At 37.1% G+C, this 22,790-nt stretch overlaps 1 protein-coding gene across 1 annotated transcript in view; it reads left to right on the top strand.

Annotated features, from left to right (window-relative positions):
* Positions 1 to 544: 544 nt before the first annotated feature.
* IGF1 (insulin like growth factor 1) overlaps positions 545 to 22,790 on the top strand; it is a gene marked incomplete at both ends in the record, with an annotated part of 46,823 nt that continues 24,577 nt past the window's right edge. Inside the window, 2 exons of the mRNA XM_084206927.1 lie at positions 545 to 607; positions 4,857 to 5,013. Of these exons, the coding sequence (XP_084063053.1) occupies positions 545 to 607; positions 4,857 to 5,013 (220 nt within the window). The remainder of the gene's footprint in view (positions 608 to 4,856; positions 5,014 to 22,790) is intronic.

Below are 22,790 nucleotides of genomic sequence, written 5' to 3'. Positions count from 1 at the left end.
CCATATGTGTTTAAGTTTTCATATCTTTGAAATGCAGACACACATAAATACAAACGCACACACAGCTACCTGAAAGTTAACCAGAATACATTTTCTTATTTTTCATGGCAGCACAAGCTCTTTTTGTCTGCTAACCCCTCAGTCACTAATTCACATTCTTTTAAAGGGAAAAAAATATGCTTCTGTGCTCTAGTTTTAAAATGCAAAGGTATGATGTTATTTGTCACCATGCCCAAAAAAGTCCTTACTCGGTAACTTTGCCAGAAGAGGGAGAGAGAGAGAGGCAAATGCTCCCCCAGCTGTTTCCTGTCTACAGTGTCTGTGTAATGTAGATAAATGTGAGGATTTTCTCTAAATCCCTCTTCTGTTTGCTAAATCTCACTGTCACTGCTAAAATCAGAGCAGATAGAGCCTGCGCAATGGAATAAAGTCCTCAATATTGAAATGTGACATTGCTCTCAACATCTCACATCTCTCTGGATTTCTTTTTTCTCATCATTACTGCTAACAAATTCATTTCCAGACTTTGCACTTTCAAGAAGCAATGGAAAAAATCAACAGTCTTTCATCACAATTAGTTAAGTGCTGCTTGTGTGATTTCTTGAAGGTAAATCTTTATTACTATTTCAAATAATTTTTTAGTTTTATTTTGCTGTGTATTGTCTGCTGCTGGCTTGAGGAGTATTGTGCACTTTTCAATAACATTATTTTAGAACTGAGAATTATTTATAAATTGCTGAACATGCAATTTTATGTGATCTGGAAAATGGCTGTATGTAATAGTTGCAATTACATAGATAACTGTAAGGGTAAACTATTGCAAATACATGTCTTAAATTTCACTTCTATTCAGAGAACTTTGTAATATTTCAGTTATGTCATTATTAAAAGGTCCACTTACATCATTGTCTATATTGTTAATGAATGCTTCTGAAAACAAGAACTTTTAGTTATTTTCTGCAGGTGCAGGGTTTTATAGGAAAAAAAGGTAGTATTCACATGTTAAGTTTCTGCAGTTTTATTATACACAATTATAGAGAAAATGTTCATGCTTTCACAAGGAAACTTTTAAGGGATGTTGTCACTGCAGCAATTTTCTGGCAGCATCGTGGCATTTACTTGGTTTTTGCTTTCATAAATTAAAAGTAAATGAGAAGTTCAGTTTGTTTTCTACATTAGAAACCAGCTGCGACTCTTGCTGACCTTGCATATTTGTACAGCTTAAGCAATTGTACATAAAGAAAATGGAAATTCCTTTACATGTTCATCTCCAAGTTTTCCCTTCTAGGGAGGGCTTTCTCAGGAAAGTTTGCATGTGAAGTTTGATGTTATGACCCTATAATTTCTGCACAATAATATAAACTGTCTTAAGGTAAATTTGACTTCAGTAGGTGCATTGACCTCTGTTTCTGTCAATTGGCTCTAGTCCAACTTTCCATTATCTGCAAATTTATATCCTTCGAGAACTTTTTTTCCCCTTAGTATTTTGCAAGGATATTTATGTAGCTGAAAGAATTATCTTCTTTTAATTGCTTAGGGCCTAATAATTTTTTTTTAGTTGATCTTACACTTAAAACACACTTATCTCATTCCTTAATGACCTAATTACAGATCTGTAATTGCAAGGGATGAAATCATTCCCTTAATGTATAAATGGGCATCCTTTCCAATATGCTTGAAAGAAGAAGGGTTGGGGTTTTTTTTAAGTATTGAGCAAGGCACTAAGAGACATAAAAGTAAAGTGCTAGTTCCTCAGCTGTGCATCCTGCCAAGCTTCCTTGGAATCAATGGAACATATTGATTTAGGTTAGCATGTAGCCCAGATTCTTTGCTCAAAGTTAACAGTATTTAAGCCTCGAGCCATTCTAGAGTATATATGCTTTATTTATATAACAATTTCTAGTGAATACTGATATTTCACAATAATTGCACATTTCTACTATGGCTTGATAATCAGGCCCAACCCCTCTGGAATAAAATGTAATTTTGAATATATAACTCCTGATTTCTTGCTGTAGCATATAGTCCCCCAAAAAATGTTGTCTCCTGCACGATACTTATAATTCTTGCAGATGTTCTTACATGTTCCTGAAATGACCAAGCATGTGAAAAATTCTTATGCACAACTTGTGTCAAGTGATAATTTGTTAAATGAAGGGGACTTACAAAGAAGAATTAAAAAGTGACTGAGATGCAGTGTTCATATATGACATTCCTTTGTAGTGCTACTCTTCTGGACTACTAAAAGAGGAATGTAGCAAAAGCTGGCTATTTTACTGAAAAAAGAGGAAATTCCAGCTGTGAAAATATGGTCAGTCATTCTATGCAACTAAAAGAAGTGCTTAACCAGGCTCATCTTGAACCTGTATTCAATTTCCTAACGTAATTAGATGCTTCAATAAACCCCACCCACACGCCAATGCGTTTTCTTTTAAGCTCTCAACTTTCTAGTCAGATTGGGGATAATGTAAGTACTCTGCTTGATTGTAGAGAACCTGAAGCAATATTGGATTACAACTTTGTATTTTCTTAAGAATATTCCCCTCAGATATAAAGGGCTACTTTGATTTTATCACAGGCATATTGAATCAATTAATGTTGTGTTTAATTAAAATGATGAAGTAAAGTTAAAGTTTTAAACTATGTTTTGGAATTTGCTTTAATGAAACAGTACTTAATTTACCAAATAATTGATTGAACCTTAGAAACATGTGACCCTGTTTTCTTTTCTGCAAAGTTTTTACTTGTTTGAAAGTTCTTGACTGTTGTTAAATTTGGAGATAAAGTTAGAAATTCTCTGTGGTTTATACTGTGCAGCCTTTTTTGGCTTCCACTAAAGGAAAAACAGTAGATAATCTGTTTTGTCGTAGTTCAGTGCTGATATTTATCTGAAAATGCAAGCCAGCTGAGAAGTCATGAAAAATAAAAAATTGTTAAATGTCTAAAATTTATGTTTATTTCTGGACCAAATGTTATACGAGAACAAATTGTTAAATACATAATGTTCTTGTATTTGTAATGTCTTTCAGCTTTCTGAGGCAGTGTGCTAAACAGCTTTCTGCTTTACCTCCTCAGAACTGGGAACCATCTTAAACTGCAGGTGCATCACATTTATCTTATAAATTAAAAAATATGGCAAAGGAAAAAAGAAATTGTTGTTAAGATATGGAATCATTATAGGAAATAGTGCCTCATGTTATCATCATTCATTTACAATCTGATCTTTCTCCATCTGCCATTAAAGTCATGACCACGCATTAGAGCTTGTTGGGGTTTGCATGGCAAAGTTGGCTAAAGACACTTGTGAATGGGAAAATAATTATTCTTTTTTTTTATGATATATCATGGGATTTAAAATTGTTCATTATTTTTACAGTGGAAATAAGAGATTCATCCAGCAAGGCACTAAGATCTCTTGCCAAGAAAATAAGAATTTTTAAGAATTATTGACTTAAAAATCTCAATATCCCACTGGATCAGATCCCAATTGATCAGAAAATAGATAACTTCATCTTTTTTTCAAAAGTTCAGTGAAGAAATATTAAAGATTAAATGGTCCCTGAAATCCTGAAAGAAACTTTAGGGAAGATGAATCATTTTACTTTCAATTACTTTGCACTAGACTGCTAACACAAAGCAGTTTTAAGCCAAGTTTAACTGTATGTGGAAGACAGATTTGTAAATTTTTACCTGACTGCAATGCTGATGTTAACCTTGAAAGAGAATGAAATTAAATGCAGATTTACACCTTTCAAAACTATCATTTTTGGCAAGTGATGTAAACAAGTCCAAAATATGCATTAAGCACATTACTCAGTGTCCTGCTACTATACATAAATAGCTTTTCTTAATATTAAAAGAAAACATTTTTTTCTTTGTGTGTTGGGTAAGAAATTAGGTGGACATAAAGGGATACAAAAAGTGGATAAATGGATTGGTGCAATTTTACACCCATTGAGAACTGGCCTTTCTTCAGTCATAAGTACAGGAAGATAGTTTGTAACCAAATGTAAATGAGAAAAGAATTATCACCTCTGTATAAACCTCATGGCTATGTCTGCCTATGAGGGTATCATGAAGGTCAATGAAATATAGCTGCTTACAACGAGTAAAAATAGAAATCTTTAACGGTTTAAAACTCACACTCCTGTTAATTTCTCAGATGTTTGCCTGCTAGGAACAGGGAACTGTAAGAGTCACTGAATGTGGTCTTCTGCTCCCAAAGATCCCACATCAACTCCAGTAACTTTGGCAAGTTGAACCTTGCAACATTATTGGTTTGTCCTGGTGTTCTCCTTTCTAAGGTAGCTGGAGAACTGTGGAGTACTAATAATGAACTATTTTTCTATGGGGCCAAATTACCTCACAGCAAGTTTAGAGCCATTTATCCTTGGGACAATGCTGATTTCAGTTTAAACAGCCCTTCTCCATCACATCCCACCTCCATTTACCACAGTGCCTTGGCAGGCACCTGTCACATTCCCTCTTAGCTTATCTGGCCTGAGACAAACCAATTCAAGGTTGTTTCCTTTATTTATACTTTTCCAGGCTTCCCTTTGTCTGTCTATTCCACTCTTCCATATTTTGCTTTCCAAAAGCAAATATAAGTCATAGATACTAGAGGGTTCCCTAACTAGATGTGATTGTGAGTGTTCACCAGAATAAATAATCAGTTTCCAAAATACATGGACTAGAACATGTAGGCAGTTGCAAAATCATGGGGAGACATTTCCTGATGCCATGCTTATTGTCCAAGAAATCACAGTACATATTCATTCTCATTCAAAAGGGTGCAGGAGTCATTTTTTGTAAGACTGTTTGGGGAAATCCTGACACTGCTTCTGCTTCCTTGGCAGGTGAAGATGCACACTGTGTCCTACATCCATTTCTTCTACCTTGGCCTGTGTTTGCTTACCTTAACCAGTTCAGTTGCTGCTGGCCCGGAAACACTCTGTGGTGCTGAGCTGGTTGATGCTCTTCAGTTCGTGTGTGGAGACAGAGGCTTTTACTTCAGTAAGTCCTCCCTTTCTTTCATTTAACTGCTAAACACTCTCATGTAATCCACTGGAGTCTGCAACTGCTGTAAATGAGCTTTGCTATGATCATCCAGGCTGCCAACTAGGACTGATATCCTATACCTGGAAGATGCTCAAGCCTTCAGCTACCATAAAGCCTCAGTGAAGAATCATGTTGTGCCTGTGTAAACCTCTCTGACTTTCTGATAAATTTTTATTTTCAGACTTGTTATTGTTTTTCACCACTTCCCAGCTGTTGCTATTTCACCTGCTGTGTTCCTGCTTTCCACTGACCTGTCACTGAAATTAAATGAATGAGAGCACATACTAAACCCAAGACACTCATCAGGCAGAACTACATGTACCTGTTATGTCAGACTACTAGTAAACACTCTAAGTACACACTTTTTCATATTAAAAACACACTAAGCTTCAACATCTGGTTTAAAAAAAATGAAGAGCTGGAAGGCAGCAAGCAGAAAGTTACTGCATCCAAGTATCCACATACTTCATCATTTAAATACAGGTGGAGGAAAATTCATGCATGGTGAGATAATAAACACTAGCACTAGTACAGGCAACAGATAAAATTAACTCTGCAGTAGTGAGGATCAAGAAATACTCAACTTTTATGTAATAGAAATCTATTTCTAATTTTCTGCCACTTAAAAACCAAAGTTAAGGAAACTTTTAGTTAGGAATATATTCATTCTGAATACATTCATTAATACATTTTTTCAAAACATGATAGAACTTGTGCTCCTATAGCCTCTGAAGCTACGATTTACTTTTAATAACAATGTGTGCTTCTCTGATATCCTTGATATTCCTTCATGGCTGAAGCTTCTTGTCTGCTATGCTAGCATTTTTTGTTTTCTGATCATACCCACTCTATTCCTATTTATTTCTTTTCATGGGGTCACTGCTTTCAATGTTTTCTCCTTGCAATAAAAACAAATTCAGATTCTTGCACTTCTAAATTACAGAAAATTTAAATCTCTTCAACATATAAATTGTAGAGATTTTCACTATCTTCTTGGCACATTTTATTAAAGTTCACTTTTGGAACCTTAGTTCCAGGTATGCAAGTAATCCACTATTCACAAAAGAACCCTTCTTTTCTGTATTTAACACCTCAGTTCCTGTGAATAAGCACCTACTCCTGGGTGCTGTTTAGCTTAGTATTCTGGTGCTAAATACAGTCTTAAAAGTAGTGGAATCTCTCATACAGGAATTTACATTTTCCTATGAACTCATCAGGTGTTCATGTATACACCAAAGTCTGTTGCATTTATTAGCAGCAGAGTTAGGGATTATTTGAGGGTCCTAGAAATGTTTTAATGCTGGAGTGCATGTTAAGACTGTCATCTCCCCCTCCTGTTTCTGCATCAGAAAACAATGAGACAATACATCCTTAGAACAGCAAAGCAATTGTTCTTTTACTGTGTACGTATCTCAGGTGTTTTTCTACCAGCAAAATGTTTGCAGCTGGTTCAGAGACCTCTCATGCTTGCTTTCCACAAGAGTAGCTGTTACTGCCCAGCAATCAGACCTACTGTTAGGTGTACTTTGTGATCCTCAAGGTAAGAGGTCATGTGAAATGCTAATCATTAGCAACAACTCTCTTTGCTTTCAATCTCAGTTATTCTAAGATTTCACAATCTGTTTCAAACCTCTACCCTAAGCTAGGTCATCCTTAATTTAAAATACTGGGATGGGTTTCCAATGTTTCAAAGGAGATCATTACCTTTGCAATCTTGACCTTTCTCTGCTGTCACTTTAGACTTTCTCTCTAGTTTTTGTTGTTTTCTGACATTCCGAGTTTTTACTAAAAATAATTTAACGACACCATAAGTGTTGACCTTGTTTTCTATGGAAAACTGTGGAAGGTTTCACTTATGAATGGCCACCCCATTTTAGGAGTCCTGCACAGTTGCAATCAATAGCCTGCAGTTGCATCATTCAACAGGAATGTTATGAAGCTGACATGTATGTGGCCCCTTGGATGCCAAGTAATGTGTGTACTCTACCTGGCTACTTCTTATTTATGAGGAAAAAATTTAATCTGTTTTAACCCTCTCCCTCTTATTTGTCAGAGCTCAATCTAAAATACAGAACTAGAGAAAAGTATCCCAGTAATGCTGGTAAAAACAAATTGAGATCCTCATATCAAATGTACTACAGAATGCAGCATACTATTAGAAGTTTAAAATGTTGCTTGATTTCTTGGGACTTTTTAAGAACGTCACATCATTTGCAGAGGTAAAAACCCAATGAAATTTTTCTTTTGTTGTAAAAAGTATGTCAATAAAAGTAGTATTTTAAGCCTTCTTTTCTCATACTCCGGTTGCTTTGAATAAAGTATAATCAATGGTAGTATTTGCCTTTAACTTGCACAGGAAATAGCTGTGAGGAATTTTTTTTTTCTTCCATCATTCTGTATTTCACTGGAGACCCCAAATATAAAGAATACCTTTTGGCTGAGGTGGAATTCCTGGTTCAGAGTCAAGGTCAAAGCTTCTGACTATTCCTTGGGAGTTGTGGGTGGAAGTGAAGATAGAAATAATTGTATTACTTTCTGTTGAAACTCTGTACTTCCCAGCCACAAGGCTGTATCTATGGCTAGGACTGGAAGACAAAAATTTCCTTTATATAGTCTACTCTGCCCAACTTTCTAGCTATAAAAGGAAACTCTGTACATCTTCTGAGGAGATGCCCCAGCTGCTTACCACACACAAGGAAGAAGTACTGACTTGAAGAGAAAGTAAAATGTGATTTCTACCACTCTCTTTTGTCTTGAGATAGACTGACAAGGAGCATTTTTCAAAGTTTTTTAGGGGAAAACACAGCACAAATCCCCAAACTGAGCATCTGCTTTTTTTCCTTGGTCACATTTAACTCCAACCAGCACTGGATACTCCTCAGACAGCTTTTTGTCTCCTATTATTTACCAGAGAAAAGCAGATTGTTGCCACCTTTTATCTAGGGATACCTCTCTAGGAGAAGATATCCCGAGATATGGGATATCATGGTTCATGTGTGCTAGGTTTCGTTAGGAGAAGGTGACAGAGAACCTGGCCACAGCTACAAAAGTGGCTTCACTTAAACACAGCTTTACTCAATGTTTCTCCAATCTCAAAACCTCTGGATTCAACAGTCATGAAGCCAAGTGGGAGGGCTTTGACATTCACTTAAATTTTAATGTCCAGAAAGGTCTGCCATGGTACGCTCATTACAAAACAATGCTGAGAGGAGAGAATGTCAGAAAAACTTAAAGGAGAAATTACAGGAAACTTACAAAATGAAAAGCCTAAGAGGGGAGATTTTTCTTGGAATAGTCCAGTCTTATCACAGGAATTTACTTCGTAGACTACTCAAAAAAAAATTATTCATAAATGTTGAATTTGCTGAACAATCATTCATTCTTGCTCATGCTGTTTTCTCAGGGCTATTACTACCATGAGATCTAGTAGTTTGTTCTAAGGAGAAAATACTTTATTCTTTTTTATCTTCTCCTTTGAAGATATACCTTTTCCTTTTACAATAAATACATAGCAGTCTTGCTAACAATATACAAGTGCCAATAAAGAAAGAGATTTCTTAATTTCTTAGCCATTTTCAGTCTTTTAACTTCTAAAGCCCGTTAGATGGCAATACTTATTTGAAACCATGACAATCAACTTCATTAATTAAAACTCCACCTTTTTTTTCTGCTAAAAACACTGCTTTAGTCTTATGGTGGATCTTCTGAACCACATTACTTGCATAAAAAAGAAAAGACCTGAATTTAGGTACCTGAGACACTGGAGTTCCTCTGATATTCTTCAGAGAGCGGCGAATGACCTAGCACATGCTTCCATGTGTAAAGCAGTGAATCCCATAAAAGACGGGCTTTTCTGGCATCCAGCTTAATGTTCCCTGTGTCAACTGCTTTGAGGAGAATTACTGCAGATTTTTACTACATTTTATTTTGTCCACTAAGACAATCAAAATTGTGTGCTGTCCTTGAGAAAATCCCCAGCTGTGCACAATGTAAGACTATTAGTTTATAATCATCAGAAAATCAGGATAAGCCTGTGAACATAATTTTGGGTGATGAGAGCTGTCATGAGATCCCATTGCTTTGTAGAACTAAGGTATATGTGGAGGAATTGCTGCCTTAGAAAAGAGGAAACAAGTAGCAGAGCAATAGGCAATTACATTTTGCTTCTCCCATTTCCCTCTAGTTAAGAGCTTCTCGTTTACTTCAGGAAGTCTGCTTTTAAGATGTTATTAAAGTTTCTAGGCCTGTCAAACCTATCAGCATAATTACAAGAGATGGCATGGCACTCAGTTCTTTAAGTACTCCATACCTGTAGGAGCTATGAGTCATTAGCTCCTCTCTGCATCCCTGATTGAAAAGAATGTTAATGTTAGAAGCCCAGCAGAGGCACGCTGAAAAGCTGCCATGGACACACACAGACTCTGGTGTCACTGACAGTCTTACAAATCCTTGCAAACATATGCTGGTCATCTTGGCTGTGTTCACACAGCAAGATCTGAGAGTGTTTTTAAGTTCCTTGGCTGGCAACATGCCCCATTCATGTCCAAATATTGTATCTATGGAAGATTTGCCTGTATTTCTCTATCTATCCCAAGGTTCCTTACCTCTTACAAAAAAGCTAACCTGGAAAGGAGCTCAGGTGTGCTTTAGCCAGGTCTGCAGGGTCAGTGCTCAGGGAACCAGAACTATAGGCACAGCTACTGATGTATCTGTATAAGAAAGAAAACAGTTCTGGCTTCTGGGATGATATCACTGTATAGTCAAACAGCTGACACAAGTTTGGTGCGTGCTTTGTTGCCCCTGGTAGTAAACATTGAGGAAGATCTCTGAAAATAAGCCAGTCTTTGAAAGAATTCTCTCATTTTTTACCACATTAAGAAAAGGGAAGGAGTTGTTCTTAAAGGTTAACCTTACTTTAGTGAGGTTAATCTCCTTAAGTTACCTCCTTAGTAACAGAGAGAGAGCTTCTGTCTTCTTTCTCCATGGACTGCAAAGTCTAGGAGGAGATAGCCTCTGATAGACACTAAATTTAGTCCTTGCTAACAGGTCTCCTCTACAGCTAGTTCCTCAGGTCACCAAGGATTTTATAATTTTTCAACCTTTTCCTTAAGAGGGACTGCAGTAGTGATGATAATTTTAATGAAGTGACTGGAAACAAATCATTGATCAAAATTTCAACAAGAAACATCTCTGTAAAAGGTGCCTACTATCAAAACCAAATAAGTACATTTTCTCCAGAAGTTCAATTTATATATGTCCTTTTTAGCTGGTAGATATTAGAGTTGTTAATGCTTTTTATGATGTTTACCTTTTTTATGCACTAGACCAAGCTTCAAATTTGGTCTCAAATAACAGAAAGCTGTTACTTGACATTTGATTCCCTAACTGCTAGATGTGTATTTAATACACTGTTTAGTCTCATGTTGGATAAAGTCACTCAAAGAAGCACTTGGCAAGATCAACATTAATTCTTGGCATAGCTGCCCCTCTTACTTTTCCACTGAATCTTAAATACTGAGAAAAACCCTTCCCTGACTTCAGCTCCTGGCACATGCTCCGTGCAATCAGCCAAAACCTTTGCGTATGGACCTCCTTGTTTGTTCTGGTATCAATAAAGCATCTGTGATTCTCGATCAGCAGCAGCAGCAGGAGTCACAGAGCAAATCGTTCCGTCCGGCAGAACCGCACGCCCCGGTAATGAAAACCATTTGCATTTACTACCTGGGCACGGAGGGCATTCCATGCACAGTGCTCATTCCAAAGGCAGACATTCACAGAGCCATTTCTCCAGGGCTTATTCAGCACTTTAGCTCTTAGGCACATTTCAAACCCTTTCACATCGCTGAAAATCAAATAAAGACTTGAAGGCACCTCGGAGCTTTGCTAACAAAGGATGGATCTGGGCTTGCTTATTAAATCATATCCAATCTTAATTGTTCAAAAATATGACAACAAATGTAAGAGATAACCAACAGCTAAGTCATTTCTCAGTCCAGAAATCAAGAGAAATACCACAAATGTATACTTAGTGAAGAAATTATGCTAAATTTAGCTCTGGTAATAACCACAGGAACTTCAATGTCAAGAGGAAGGAAAAACCGTTAATGCCTACTTTCTATGTGATGCATTTAGTGCAAAACCATTATGAAAGATAAAGCCCAAACGCTGGGTCTAACTTTTAAGTAATGACAGCCATATTTCATGTTTGCATCAGTAAATGAGGTTCTGAGAAAAAAATTCTAACACATCCAGTCTTTGGAGGGGCATACTATACAATGACCAGTGGGTGAGTAAAGCTGGTGGAAAGTTACTTAAATTCCTATAAAAATCCAGCCCTAGTCTGAGATAATTTCTGTGTTTTCTGATTGAATCCCATATGCAGAGAAATTTTATGATTTCAGTGTCCTTACTCTTATAGGCAGAGCAGAATGCATTTGCTTATCTCATGTTAAATCCTTTCATAGTGAAAACTTGAATAGCTTCCTTTTATCAAAGAAACTTTCTAGGGCTCACGTATCTCTTGCATTTTTTTTCCTTGAGCCTACAGCATATTTAAATATTTCCCAAACCTTTTCTGAAATTCATCTGTGATCCCAGTCTTCCCATTTATGTAATATATCTCTTCTAGAGCAAGGGGATGCTTCCAGACAGCAGGGCCTTCTGCTTCCTTATGTGCCCATAAAAGTGTGGAAGTAGGGAAAAAGTGTCCTGTTAAAACACTTCCATTGGGAAATTATGACTTACACAAACCTATATGACTTATACAAAATTATATGATTTTTTTATACAGAACTATTTGCATATATTGTTCATGTCTTTGTGTATTGGGCAGAAATTTACACAAGGCTGAGTATGCAGAAAAAAGAACGGTTTGGCTCAGACCATTCTGATTCAATCCAGCTCAGTGGACTGTTTCCTTTCTGAAAATAAATATTCTAGGAACACTATTTCTATCCCCAAAAAAGTAAACACTTAATACCCCCAAATCCTGTAAACAGCAGGTTCTAAGTAAAACAAATCCTCCTGAAAATTGGTTTGACTTCAAAAGAAGGTTCATTAACAGCCATATCCTTCTAAGGCAATGGATGAACTCAAATTACACACACAAACTCTGTATTCTAAAGAAAATTATAAAATGTATGGTTTATGCCAAGGTATCAAACATCTAAGTGTCATGGAGAATATTGTAGGGAAGACGTCATTCTGCCTGTTGATCTGAAAAATATGAGTGCATTATCTTTGAAGGCTGTTCCAGACCACATATAATAAATGCAATTTACAAGAGGGATTTTTTTCGGACTTCCATTACCTATACTGAAGATTTCTTTTAACTCAGCCCCATGAAAATGACTGGATAGGAGCTTCTACTCTTACAATGAAAGCTTTACAGCTTCTTTTTGTAAGTCTTCATTGATTACTTCAGATTGCATGAAAGCTAATAAGGATAATTATTTTAGGTTAACATAGCAGGTTTAAATTGAATACGCTTCTTACTTTGAAACTTCTGTGGATAAATAATGATATTGTTGCAATAATTTGTTTCTACATCCCCCGAATTCCTGAATTACTAGTCAACAGGTCTTCCATGAAAAAAACTTAGTTTTTCCTACGTATTTCAAGTTTTATGTTTCTTTCCATTAAAGTTTCCAGCCTTTTACAGACATATTTAGTTTGGCAGGAAGAATCTGGTGACTCATAGACTGTAGAAATTTGAGAGCAAGCTACTGAAAATGTATCTAATTTCTTCTTGTGTAATTTGGGAGCAAGCTACTGATAGTATGTCTAATTTTTATAGTTTAATCAAATGTATTATTGGCAAATACATGTCCTGAATAAAAGCCATGTTTATTTCTGAAATATATAGCTAAGATTAAATGCAAAAACACCATATATATTTGTCTTTAGAACACTTCCTGGGTTTTTTTCCTAATTGTTTCTGGCATTTCTCTCCAAATCAATGGGTACTGAATGAAAAACAGAGGCACTAGTTGAAACAATTTTCATTACAATCCCACTTATATTTTGGAATTCAGTAATGTAAAAGCTTTCCTTATTATGTTTTTGGTGGTGTGTTTTTTGGGGTTTTTCATATTTTCAGGAGAGGATAGAGGTGTAGGAAGCATAGGTGATGTTATTATACCTCCATGATTTATATACAGAAAGATAGATGTATTCAGAAAGATCTCATCTGTATTTTATGCTATTTACTGCACTGTTCCTTTCATGTCTTTTCAGACAAAAGACTTTTAAATTAAGACCTTCCTAGACATAGATCATTTTAATTTGTTCACATACAGAATGAACCTGCTGAATGATTAACACTGAAGAGAGTGGGACCTGAAATAAGGAGATTCTGGTTCAGATTCAGTCCATCTATTTTTGGGCACTTAAATGAAGATTCTGAGTTAGGAGTCTACTCAAGCTCATCCTGCAGTCAGTGAGAGGACTTTCAGGGCTCTCATTAAGTTATGACACACTTTTCTTTCTCCACTAAATTAAGCAAGGAAGCTGTAGCAATTGTACTCTTAAGCTCATTAAATCAATTGAGTGAGGACCCCCCATTGGGAGCCTAAATTTTGGTAGAAATAATCTGTTTAAAACCATACAATGAACTTCCATGTAAGGATGCACTCATACAGATCCCATTTTAGATCAAAGCAAATCCAAGCTTATTTTAGCTGTTATGGTATAGTGCAGTTAAGCAAAGACCCAGAAAGTGCCTTATGCAGGTAACACCAGTTAGAGCTGCTCCTCTAGCACTTAAAAACTCCCAGGCTTTAGTCTGACTAAGTGTGAATCCTGTTGGAGAAAGCACTCCAGTTGGACACAGTAAAGGTGCAAGGGAAAAGCTTATCTTTTCTTTCTTGATAGAATAGATAGAATATAGTCTTACATGTTATAGCAAGTAAAACTCCTCCATGTTTCATTCCTGCAAAACAAGGTGAACTTTTCCATGAGTAAGTTTTTTACACTGCTGTTCACACAAGATCATTTCTATTCCTATGAGCATTCATTTCCCAACAGTTTTTAAAGAAATTGAGACAACACTAATATTTACAACCTACAGAGTCAGCTAAATATCAGATGTCATTAAAGAAGGATTTTCTCTGTTAGAGGGCAGTGCCTTCTATCATTATATCTTCATGGAGAAAGACACAGAATGATGCTCAAGTACAGTTTTGAGATACTCAGGCAATGAAACATTCAAAGTCAGGTTGGATGGGGCTCTGAGAAACCTGATCTAGTTGAAGACGTTCTTGCTAATTGCAGGGAGATGGATTATATGAGCTTTAAAGGTCTCTTCCAACCCAAATTATTCTATCAGTTGGAAGATTTAAAATACAGCTACTGCTGACCTAATGAGCTCACCTCTAAAAGCAGTTCTGTGACTGAACTAAGAAAGAATGCCACTGAGGCTGTAAACCATTCAGTGAGTTGAAACAACAACACAAAGCATCTCTACCTTCCTCACTCCAGTACCCCTCTTCATCCAAGGCAAGATAGAAAAGCACAGAACCTCTTCAAAGACATTGGCATTTCATGATCTTCTCTAAAGTGATCCCTTTGCAGGGAACAGTAGTCACAGTAGTTAAAATTTCCAAAACATCTATGGGGACAGGAACTGTTCTTTAGGTTGTTTGGACATTGATAGTCCTTTTTCAGTACATGTATTGTTTTGAAACAGTAAAAAAACAAGCACTAAAATCAAGAAAGAATTATTTATACTTGCTATGAAAAAATATGTATATGACTTAGCTTATTTCAGGGTGCTCTTGGTATTGTGCATTGTACTATTCCCAGCTGGTTTGGCTTGAGAAAAATGGGGTAGAAATGATGCTGTCACTTCACATTTGTTTCTGCATGTAAAAGACATAATGGGTGTTCTCAAATGAGACACAAAAATCATTTCATTCGCTTAAGGAGTTCCACCACTATTTCAGGAATCACAAACACTAGATTTGATATAGCTATTCCAAGACCAAGATACAAACATTTCAAAATGTGGAATGGTCAAGAAAATATGTTGAATTAAAAAAAAAAAAAAAAAAAAAGGAAGACTTTATGTGGAATTTCACCCTTGTCTTTCTTTTTGCAAAAAAATTGAATGAAATTCTACAACTGCAGCTACAATGGCATTAAGTCAACTCCCCTAATTTTTCTTTCATAGTCATTTCATTTTAGTTTTTGAAAGCAATAGGACTTGATGCAATAAAGTACAACTATTTCCTGTTATCACTAAGATGAAGACTAATAAAAGGAGCAGAATTCATAAGTGGTGATAGTCTTACTGTCTGCTGCTCTTTTCAAATAGAAGTTTGTACTCTGATATGAAACAGATGAAATTCAGATCTGTGAAAAAGGACAAAACTTTTTTAATAAATAAGGCTTTCCCTGCCCCCATCAAGAATCAAATAACCTGCAACAGATTCTGAATGCAAAATGATTATATTTGAATTATGAAACAGGTGGAAATATCTTGCTTATTTCTTATTTTAGGACCTAATGTTTTTAAGGTGTATTTCTACTTTTTCATGTGGCAAAGAGAAAATGTCAAGGAAAATCTGATATGTAGTATAATAAAGAAGGGACAAAGCCAATGCCAGAGAAGGAGAAAATAGTAATGTTAATAAGCAAGGCTCGCCCTGTCCAGGAGTTTTTTCATAATCCAAAATTATGAATCCATGGATACTCAGTCATGGTTATCTGTTAACTTCAAATGGCTTTAGTTCAGTTCATTGACGATAGTGGGGTTAGTCTGAGGAATTCTATTTCATGAGCTCTCTGTGCTACGCTCACTTAAGAAAACATTGATCATCGATTTTCCTAGGTCTTTTGGCCATAACTGTCATTACACCACAAATATTTTCCCTTGACTGGATTCCCATTGCTTTCCTACTAGTCACCTGTTTTTCCTAAGAACTACCCGCTGAACTTCTAATATTTTTCTTTCTGTGCATAAATACAGCAAATAAAGGCTCCTTTGAGCAATCAATAGGTACTGTTTCTTCCTGATTTGAAAAGGATACACGCACATCAAAAAACTCCACATTTTTAACATTATTCAGACCAACCTGAAAAGTTGGTAGTGTAATTTTTAAGATCATCTACCATTCAGTTCTTTATAGAATCATAGAATGTGCTGAATTGGAACAACCCCATCAGGATCATTGACTCGAACTCCTGACCCAGCAGAGGACACTCTAAGAGTCACACCATGTGCCTGAGAGCACTGTCCAAATATTTGAACTCTTGTCAGGCATGCTGCTGTGACCACTTCTCTGGGGAGCCTGTTACACTGCCCAATCACCCACTGGATGAAGAATCTTTCCCTAATATCCAACCTAAACCTCCCTTCACTCATCTTGATGTTGTTTCCTCATGTCCTGTCTGGTCACTGCAGAGAAGGGATCAGTGCCTGCCCCTCCTCTTCCCCTCACAAGGGCATTGTAGGGAAATGAGGTCTCCTGTCAGGCTTCTCTTCTCCAGGCTGAACAGACAAAGTACCCTCAGCCGTTCCTCATACGGCTTCCCCAAGGCCCTTCACCATCCCCATGGCCTCCTCTGAACACTCTCTAAGAGCTTAATGTCTGTTTTACAATTGTGGCACCCAAAACTGCCCCCAGCACTGGAGGTGAGGTCGCCCCAGCCCAGAGCAGAGCAGGACAATCCCTCCCTTGCCCTGTTGGCCGTGATGTTCCTGATGCCCCCAGGACAGGACTGGCCCTCCTGGCTGCCAGGGCACTGCTGGCTCATGTTGAACTTGCCACTGACCAGGAGCCCCAGCTCCCTTTCAGCTCTCCAGCCTCTCTCAGTCTATTCACAGAACCAGGGTTGCCCCATCCCAAGTACACACTCCAGCACTGACTTGTTAAACTTCATGTAGTTGGTGATTGCCCATCTCTGTAATTTGTCCAAATTCACACATAATTGTTTGCTAAAGTGCCTAAATTAATCTTGATTTTGTGGCAGGTAGATGGCTACGTGTAAAAGATTGAAAACTAACTTTTGAGTAATAGAGTGTAACTCTATTTTCAAAAAGCAGATGATTCTCATGTATAGCCAGTGAGACCTTTGAAGATCCTAAAGGCATATGAGTCAGGTTTTTAGGCATTGAAGAGGCAGAGGGACACTTAAGAGATTTTTCAAAAGCAGTCATGTACCTAATTTCCACTAAAATCAATGATAGGTGAACCTAGGCAGGTTTTTTCATTTTGATTTGTTTTTCTAATCCTTCCAGGCATATGCCTGTGTTTTTAGTTACCTCAGCATCTTTGGAAATACAAGTCAGGGTCCTTAGCTACTTGTCTAAGTTTTGCTTATGGACCTTATTGACTACTTGTGAAAAAGTTATCACTATTAAAAGCTCTTCAAAATGAGAATTGGCATAATGACTTGGCTTCCTCTCTGACGTTAAACACACTAATACGCTTAGTATGAAATCTTCTTATTTCTAGCATAAATATGTGAGGCATCAGATGAAAGCTAATAATTTCCCAAGCGAGCTAAAAATAATGATGGCTGAATTTGAATAAATATTCTAAGATGCATTCTGGAACAGGCAGTGGTTAATAAGTACTGTAAATGCTACCTTTCTATTAACCTCATTTGCAAGATGCCAAAGACTAAACATGCACCACAAACAATACTGGATGAAAACCAAACATGAGAAAAATGATAATCGCTGCAGAGAGTTGGAGACAACACATATCTTATCATTTTCTTTGTCTTCTAACATGAAAAATTTAATTTAAATTCTCACAAAATTCTTTAGGATGTCTTGTTTAGGAGTTTCAGATACTTGTGGCTTAGACCTTGTCTCCACTGAAATGAGACTGACTGCACCTAAATTTACTGCAATGATTCAAAGTACATTTTAATATAAGGAATAAGTATTATTAAAAAGTATTACTTTATGTAACAACAAATAATACAGGAATATGTAAATTAAACTCACTTGTAAGCATGCTGCAATGCAGAGTTTAATGGAAGAACCAGTGACTGAAGATGTGTCTAGGAATTCCTTAAAATCAGGGAATATGAGTCTTAATTTTGGTCACAGGCCTGTGAATTTCACAGCATTAGGCACAGCCCATCACTAAATTACTAAAGCATTTAACAAAAAAATTGCATCAACAGTTATGCAGAACACACTTCTTGGGACAAGGAAAAGAATCAGTGTCTTCATTATGTAATACGTGGTCTCATGCCTTATTGACGTCCAAGATCCAAATACTGCAGACAATAGGAATTAATATTTTCCTCATAAACTCCTTTTAAGTGCTCATCATACAAGTATTTGATTGCAGCCTTCAGACAAATACATTATACACTACAATATCCCAGGAAATCATCTGTTCCTCCAAATATTTCTAAGTTTTTTTGCCCTAGTGATTGCATATCAAACTGGAGATGGCAAAAACTTTTATTTCCTAAAAATTTTTTGTATTTCTGCTAGAACTTTGCAGGTTCAAAATAGAATACAAATATCAATGAATTTAACCTAGCAATAGAGTGAAGCAGTACTTTCCCTTTATACAGGGAACAATGAAGTTTAAAGGCAAAACCAAAGATGCAAGTGTGCCCATGCCTCAAAAGCAGCTTCAGCATATACTCTATCCTACCTGAACTAACAAAGCACTTTTGCCAAAATATCTGGAAAAAAAAAAGCAATGTAATCCTCCTCTGGTTTTGTTCGAATCTAAACACCTTTCCAAAGGCTCATTAACTTCCTTCTACTTTCATTGGAGTACAGAAATTGCCTCATTCCTGTGAGCTGCAGAAATTCCAGAGCACCTCGTGTGAAGGACAGCAGCAAAGCTCTGACCAAGAACAAGATTTGCTGCCAAGTGTCTGATGATAAAGAGAAGTTAATGCAAAAAAGCTTTAAATTATTGAAATTTCTTAGTCAAGAGATCTGATTTTAGATGAACAGGTTAAAAGCAATTAAGAGAAAACATAAAATAATTAAATTTCCTTTTCAGCTAATGAAGGACCCCAGGGAAGTTGGTACAGAAAACCCCTAAATCTGTTTACTAAAAGTTCATCAAGTACTGCAGTTGTGTTAAAACTTCTCAGAATTCACAGAATTGTTAGGATTGGACAGGACCTCTGGAAATGATGTAGTCCAAGCCCCCTGCCAAGGCAAGGTCACCTAGAGCAGGTGACACAGGAACGAGTCCAGATGGGTTTGGAATGTCTCCAAAGAGCGAGATTCCACAACCTCCCTGGGCAGACTGTTCCAGTGCTCTGCCATCCTCAATGGAAAGAAGCTCTTCCTCACATTGGGGTGAAACTTCTTGTGTTTCAGTTTATGGCCTTTGCTCCTCATCCTGTTGCAGGCCACCACTGGAAAGAGTCTGGAACTGACCTCTGAGGTATCTATAATTAGATTAATGAGACTCCCTATCAGTCTTCTGTAGAATAAACAGACCCAGTTCCCAAAGTGTCGCATAAGAGAGATGCTCCAGATCCTGCATCATCTCTGTCACCTTCCACTGCCCCCTCTTTAGTAGCTCCTCATCTCTCTTGTGCTGAGGAACCCATAACCAGACCCAGCACTCCAGATGTGCCCCACCAAGGCTGAGCAGAGGGGGAAGATCTGCTCCCTCAATCTGCTGGCCACACTCTTCCCAACGCACCCCAGGATACCATTGGCACTCCTGGCTGCAAGGACACACTGCCAGCTCAGGGTTTCCTTCTAAACCTTCAGCAATTTCCTGTCTTCCCTAGTGACATGAATTAGGCTCCTCCACACAGGTAGACAGCTGAAACTACCAACTGGATGAGGATCCATTCAAGTGATTTTATGATGTGAGTGTTTAGCACAGACAACCAGTGCATTTCTCAACAGTCACAATAAAAATTCAATGTTTTTCACTCACCAAGCCTTGTTTGAACAGTAAGCTACTAAATAAAAAGCCACTTGGTATGTCACTTGATTTCCTTCCTACTTTTTCCATTCTGAATCACTATATTGTACACAACACCTGGAAGACTGTTGGTTCTGAACAATCTAAACAGATAAATATGATTTTTTTGTCAAGTAAACTGGCCTTAATTTGACTTTTTTTTTCCTCCAGACAAAGGAATTGATAAGTTATAGTTGCCAAAATGCCAGTATAGATTGACAATATCTTGCTAAAGTATTCATTTTAGTGTTTCCCTATAGTCTCAGAAGATGGAGAGATGGCTTGGAAAACTAAAACTTAATTTGTATGAAAGGTAGATTTTTTTTTTTTCTGGAACAGCTACAATCACAGAAAACTGAAACATGCAGCTGAAATCTGAAAGTCCCATCATTTCTCATTTTGAGCCAGTACTAAAAATTCACCTTTACTTTCAACTGCCTCTACCTCTTAAGTTTGTATTATATCCTCTTGCTAAGTTAAAAGCACAGTCATAATGCTGTCGTAAAGGTCTGCTTTGAATTCTTTCTAGACACATTCAAGCTATACTAATTTAGCTGATGGCTGCTTGATTTCAGTGTAGCCAGTGAGAAAGCAAACAATCCAATGACCCCAAGTTCACTGAGATTGCTGGAAAATGAAAACAAGGGTTTTGGAAGGCCAGTGCTTCAACACATAAAGAAATATATTGAATACTTCAAAAGATATAAAATTCTTAGAACTGTTGGACAGGCTTCTGTGTGTGAACTTTCCTGTCCAAGTGGCATTGCTAAATACCATGGCACCAATCAGAGGGCTGACATCATATTGTTGTGTAACTCATAACCATAGCAATGTCACTTCTTAAATGCATTATATGTGCATTCAGCTTCTTAAAATCTCAGCTGTGTCAGCTATTAAATAAAGTACAGTTCAGGAGATTTATTTTGAAATATGAGCTCTTTGTATTTTGTATAAAGGAAACAGAAAATACAAAGCTTGTTAAGCCAATGTTAACAGTGGAAGTTTGGATTCAGACAACAGACACAGAACAGGTTTCATCACCAATCTAATTCACAATGATATAGTCTAGTAAGAGAGCTAATAGTGATCAGTTTAATGGACAGCAATACACTTGGGCTTTTACATTAAAAATGGGCCAAAACGCACCAAAATATATGCATCAATAAAAAAAATAACCCATAGCACACACTAATTACTGAGTAAATGGTGCAGCTATCAGCCCAAGTGAGTTTAATACAGGTTTGGTCCAACAACTACAAGCAATGGAGAAAAACATGTAACAGAAATTGGGAATGTAATCCTCCTCTCCTTTATTTCAACCCTAAGTGGCCTTCCAGAGAAACATTATCTTCTCACTGGAACAACAGTAATTGCCTCATTCCTGTGAGCTGCAGAAATTCCAGAGTAGCTGCTCTGCAGGGCAACAGCAAAGCCCTGACCAAGAATAGTCCTTGTTGCCAAGTGGCTGGTGATAAACAGAGCTCAGCTTTGCCAGGTACTAGTAAAGGGAATGACACGTACCCCTTGCCTCTGGTGACATGTTATGGAGTAGCTGGTGTTATCTATTATCCGTCCTTTTGGAATATCAGCACGTTGGAGCTATAAACCAGAGGAACTAATGTCGGTCTGATTGTGCCTTTCTGTGACCACAGTCAGCAGCAGTGGTGTGATGTAGCCTTTGCCCTCCTGATAATCCATCAAAGAGAACCAGCACTGTCTTTATGACACATAAAAATGTGAAATAAAAGCTCACTGTGCCCCTTAGGCTGGCTTGTATTCAGTGAGATTTGAGGCTGTGCTTTCAGAAGATAAGGGATGATGTGCTCCTTGCAACATCATCTTGGGTAGACAATATTACAGCTTCTTTGGCAAAGATAAAAATACCTGAATTTCTCTGGCAACCAGACCACCATCTTGCCTTTCAACACCAGGTAATTATTAATGCTACTTACAGTGCACAAGACTTCTGGACACAGATTACTTACAGAATCAAACCCACAGTCACTTGATTGATATGCTGCTTAAGATGATCTTGTTGCTAGCCAATTTCTTAAATGTACAGAAAATTTAATTATAAATTTTGCAACCATGAAAAAGAAATTATGAGATGTTGAAATGTAGGAGTCCAGCAGTATGCAGTTATGACCAGCACAGCCCCTTTCTGTGCATTCCAAGAATCCAGAAATTAGACTTTCTAATATGAGAAGCCTAATTGGTGTAAACCATCTCCCATCTTCTGTATTTCAGAGAACAGACAAAGTGTTTTTTTGGATAAAAAATAGATAAAGAGTAAGCAGGTGGGAGGGCTAGGACTATTTCTGGCTATGGGACTAACTGGTTTACATAACCTTGAACCAACTAATTTTATCTGTATTTGTCTAGCTTTCACCACGTGTGAAAATGAGGCAACGATGTTTATTCACCTTTTAAAGCTGCTTTTGAAATCCCCTGAGTCAGGTAACAATTCAGGTCCAACGAAACACTGCTTTTTAGAAGCTCACCCACATATAACGTAAATACTGCAAGGGTTAAAGTTTTAAGCTAAGTGTCACATTGCAGCACTGATGATAAATTATAGGTAATAGCCTATCAAACTTAGGAAGACAGTTCAGTAAATACAAAAAAAACCAGATCTGTTTACATAAGGGACACAAATTGGCTACTGCTTTCAGTCTAGAAGTTAATACATGCCATATTACTGCAGAGAATCCTGCAAACCCTTTTAAAACAATGTTATAACAGTTTACATAAAACTTAATGGCAAGTTAAGTAGATCACCCCAGCAGGCCCTCTGCTTACTGCAGGAATATGGCACAGAGTTCA

Source organism: Fringilla coelebs (assembly GCF_963513975.1).
Source record: "Fringilla coelebs genome assembly, chromosome: 5".
Classification (NCBI taxonomy): Eukaryota; Metazoa; Chordata; class Aves; order Passeriformes; family Fringillidae; genus Fringilla; species Fringilla coelebs.
This window is presented reverse-complemented; position numbering and strand designations above follow the sequence as displayed.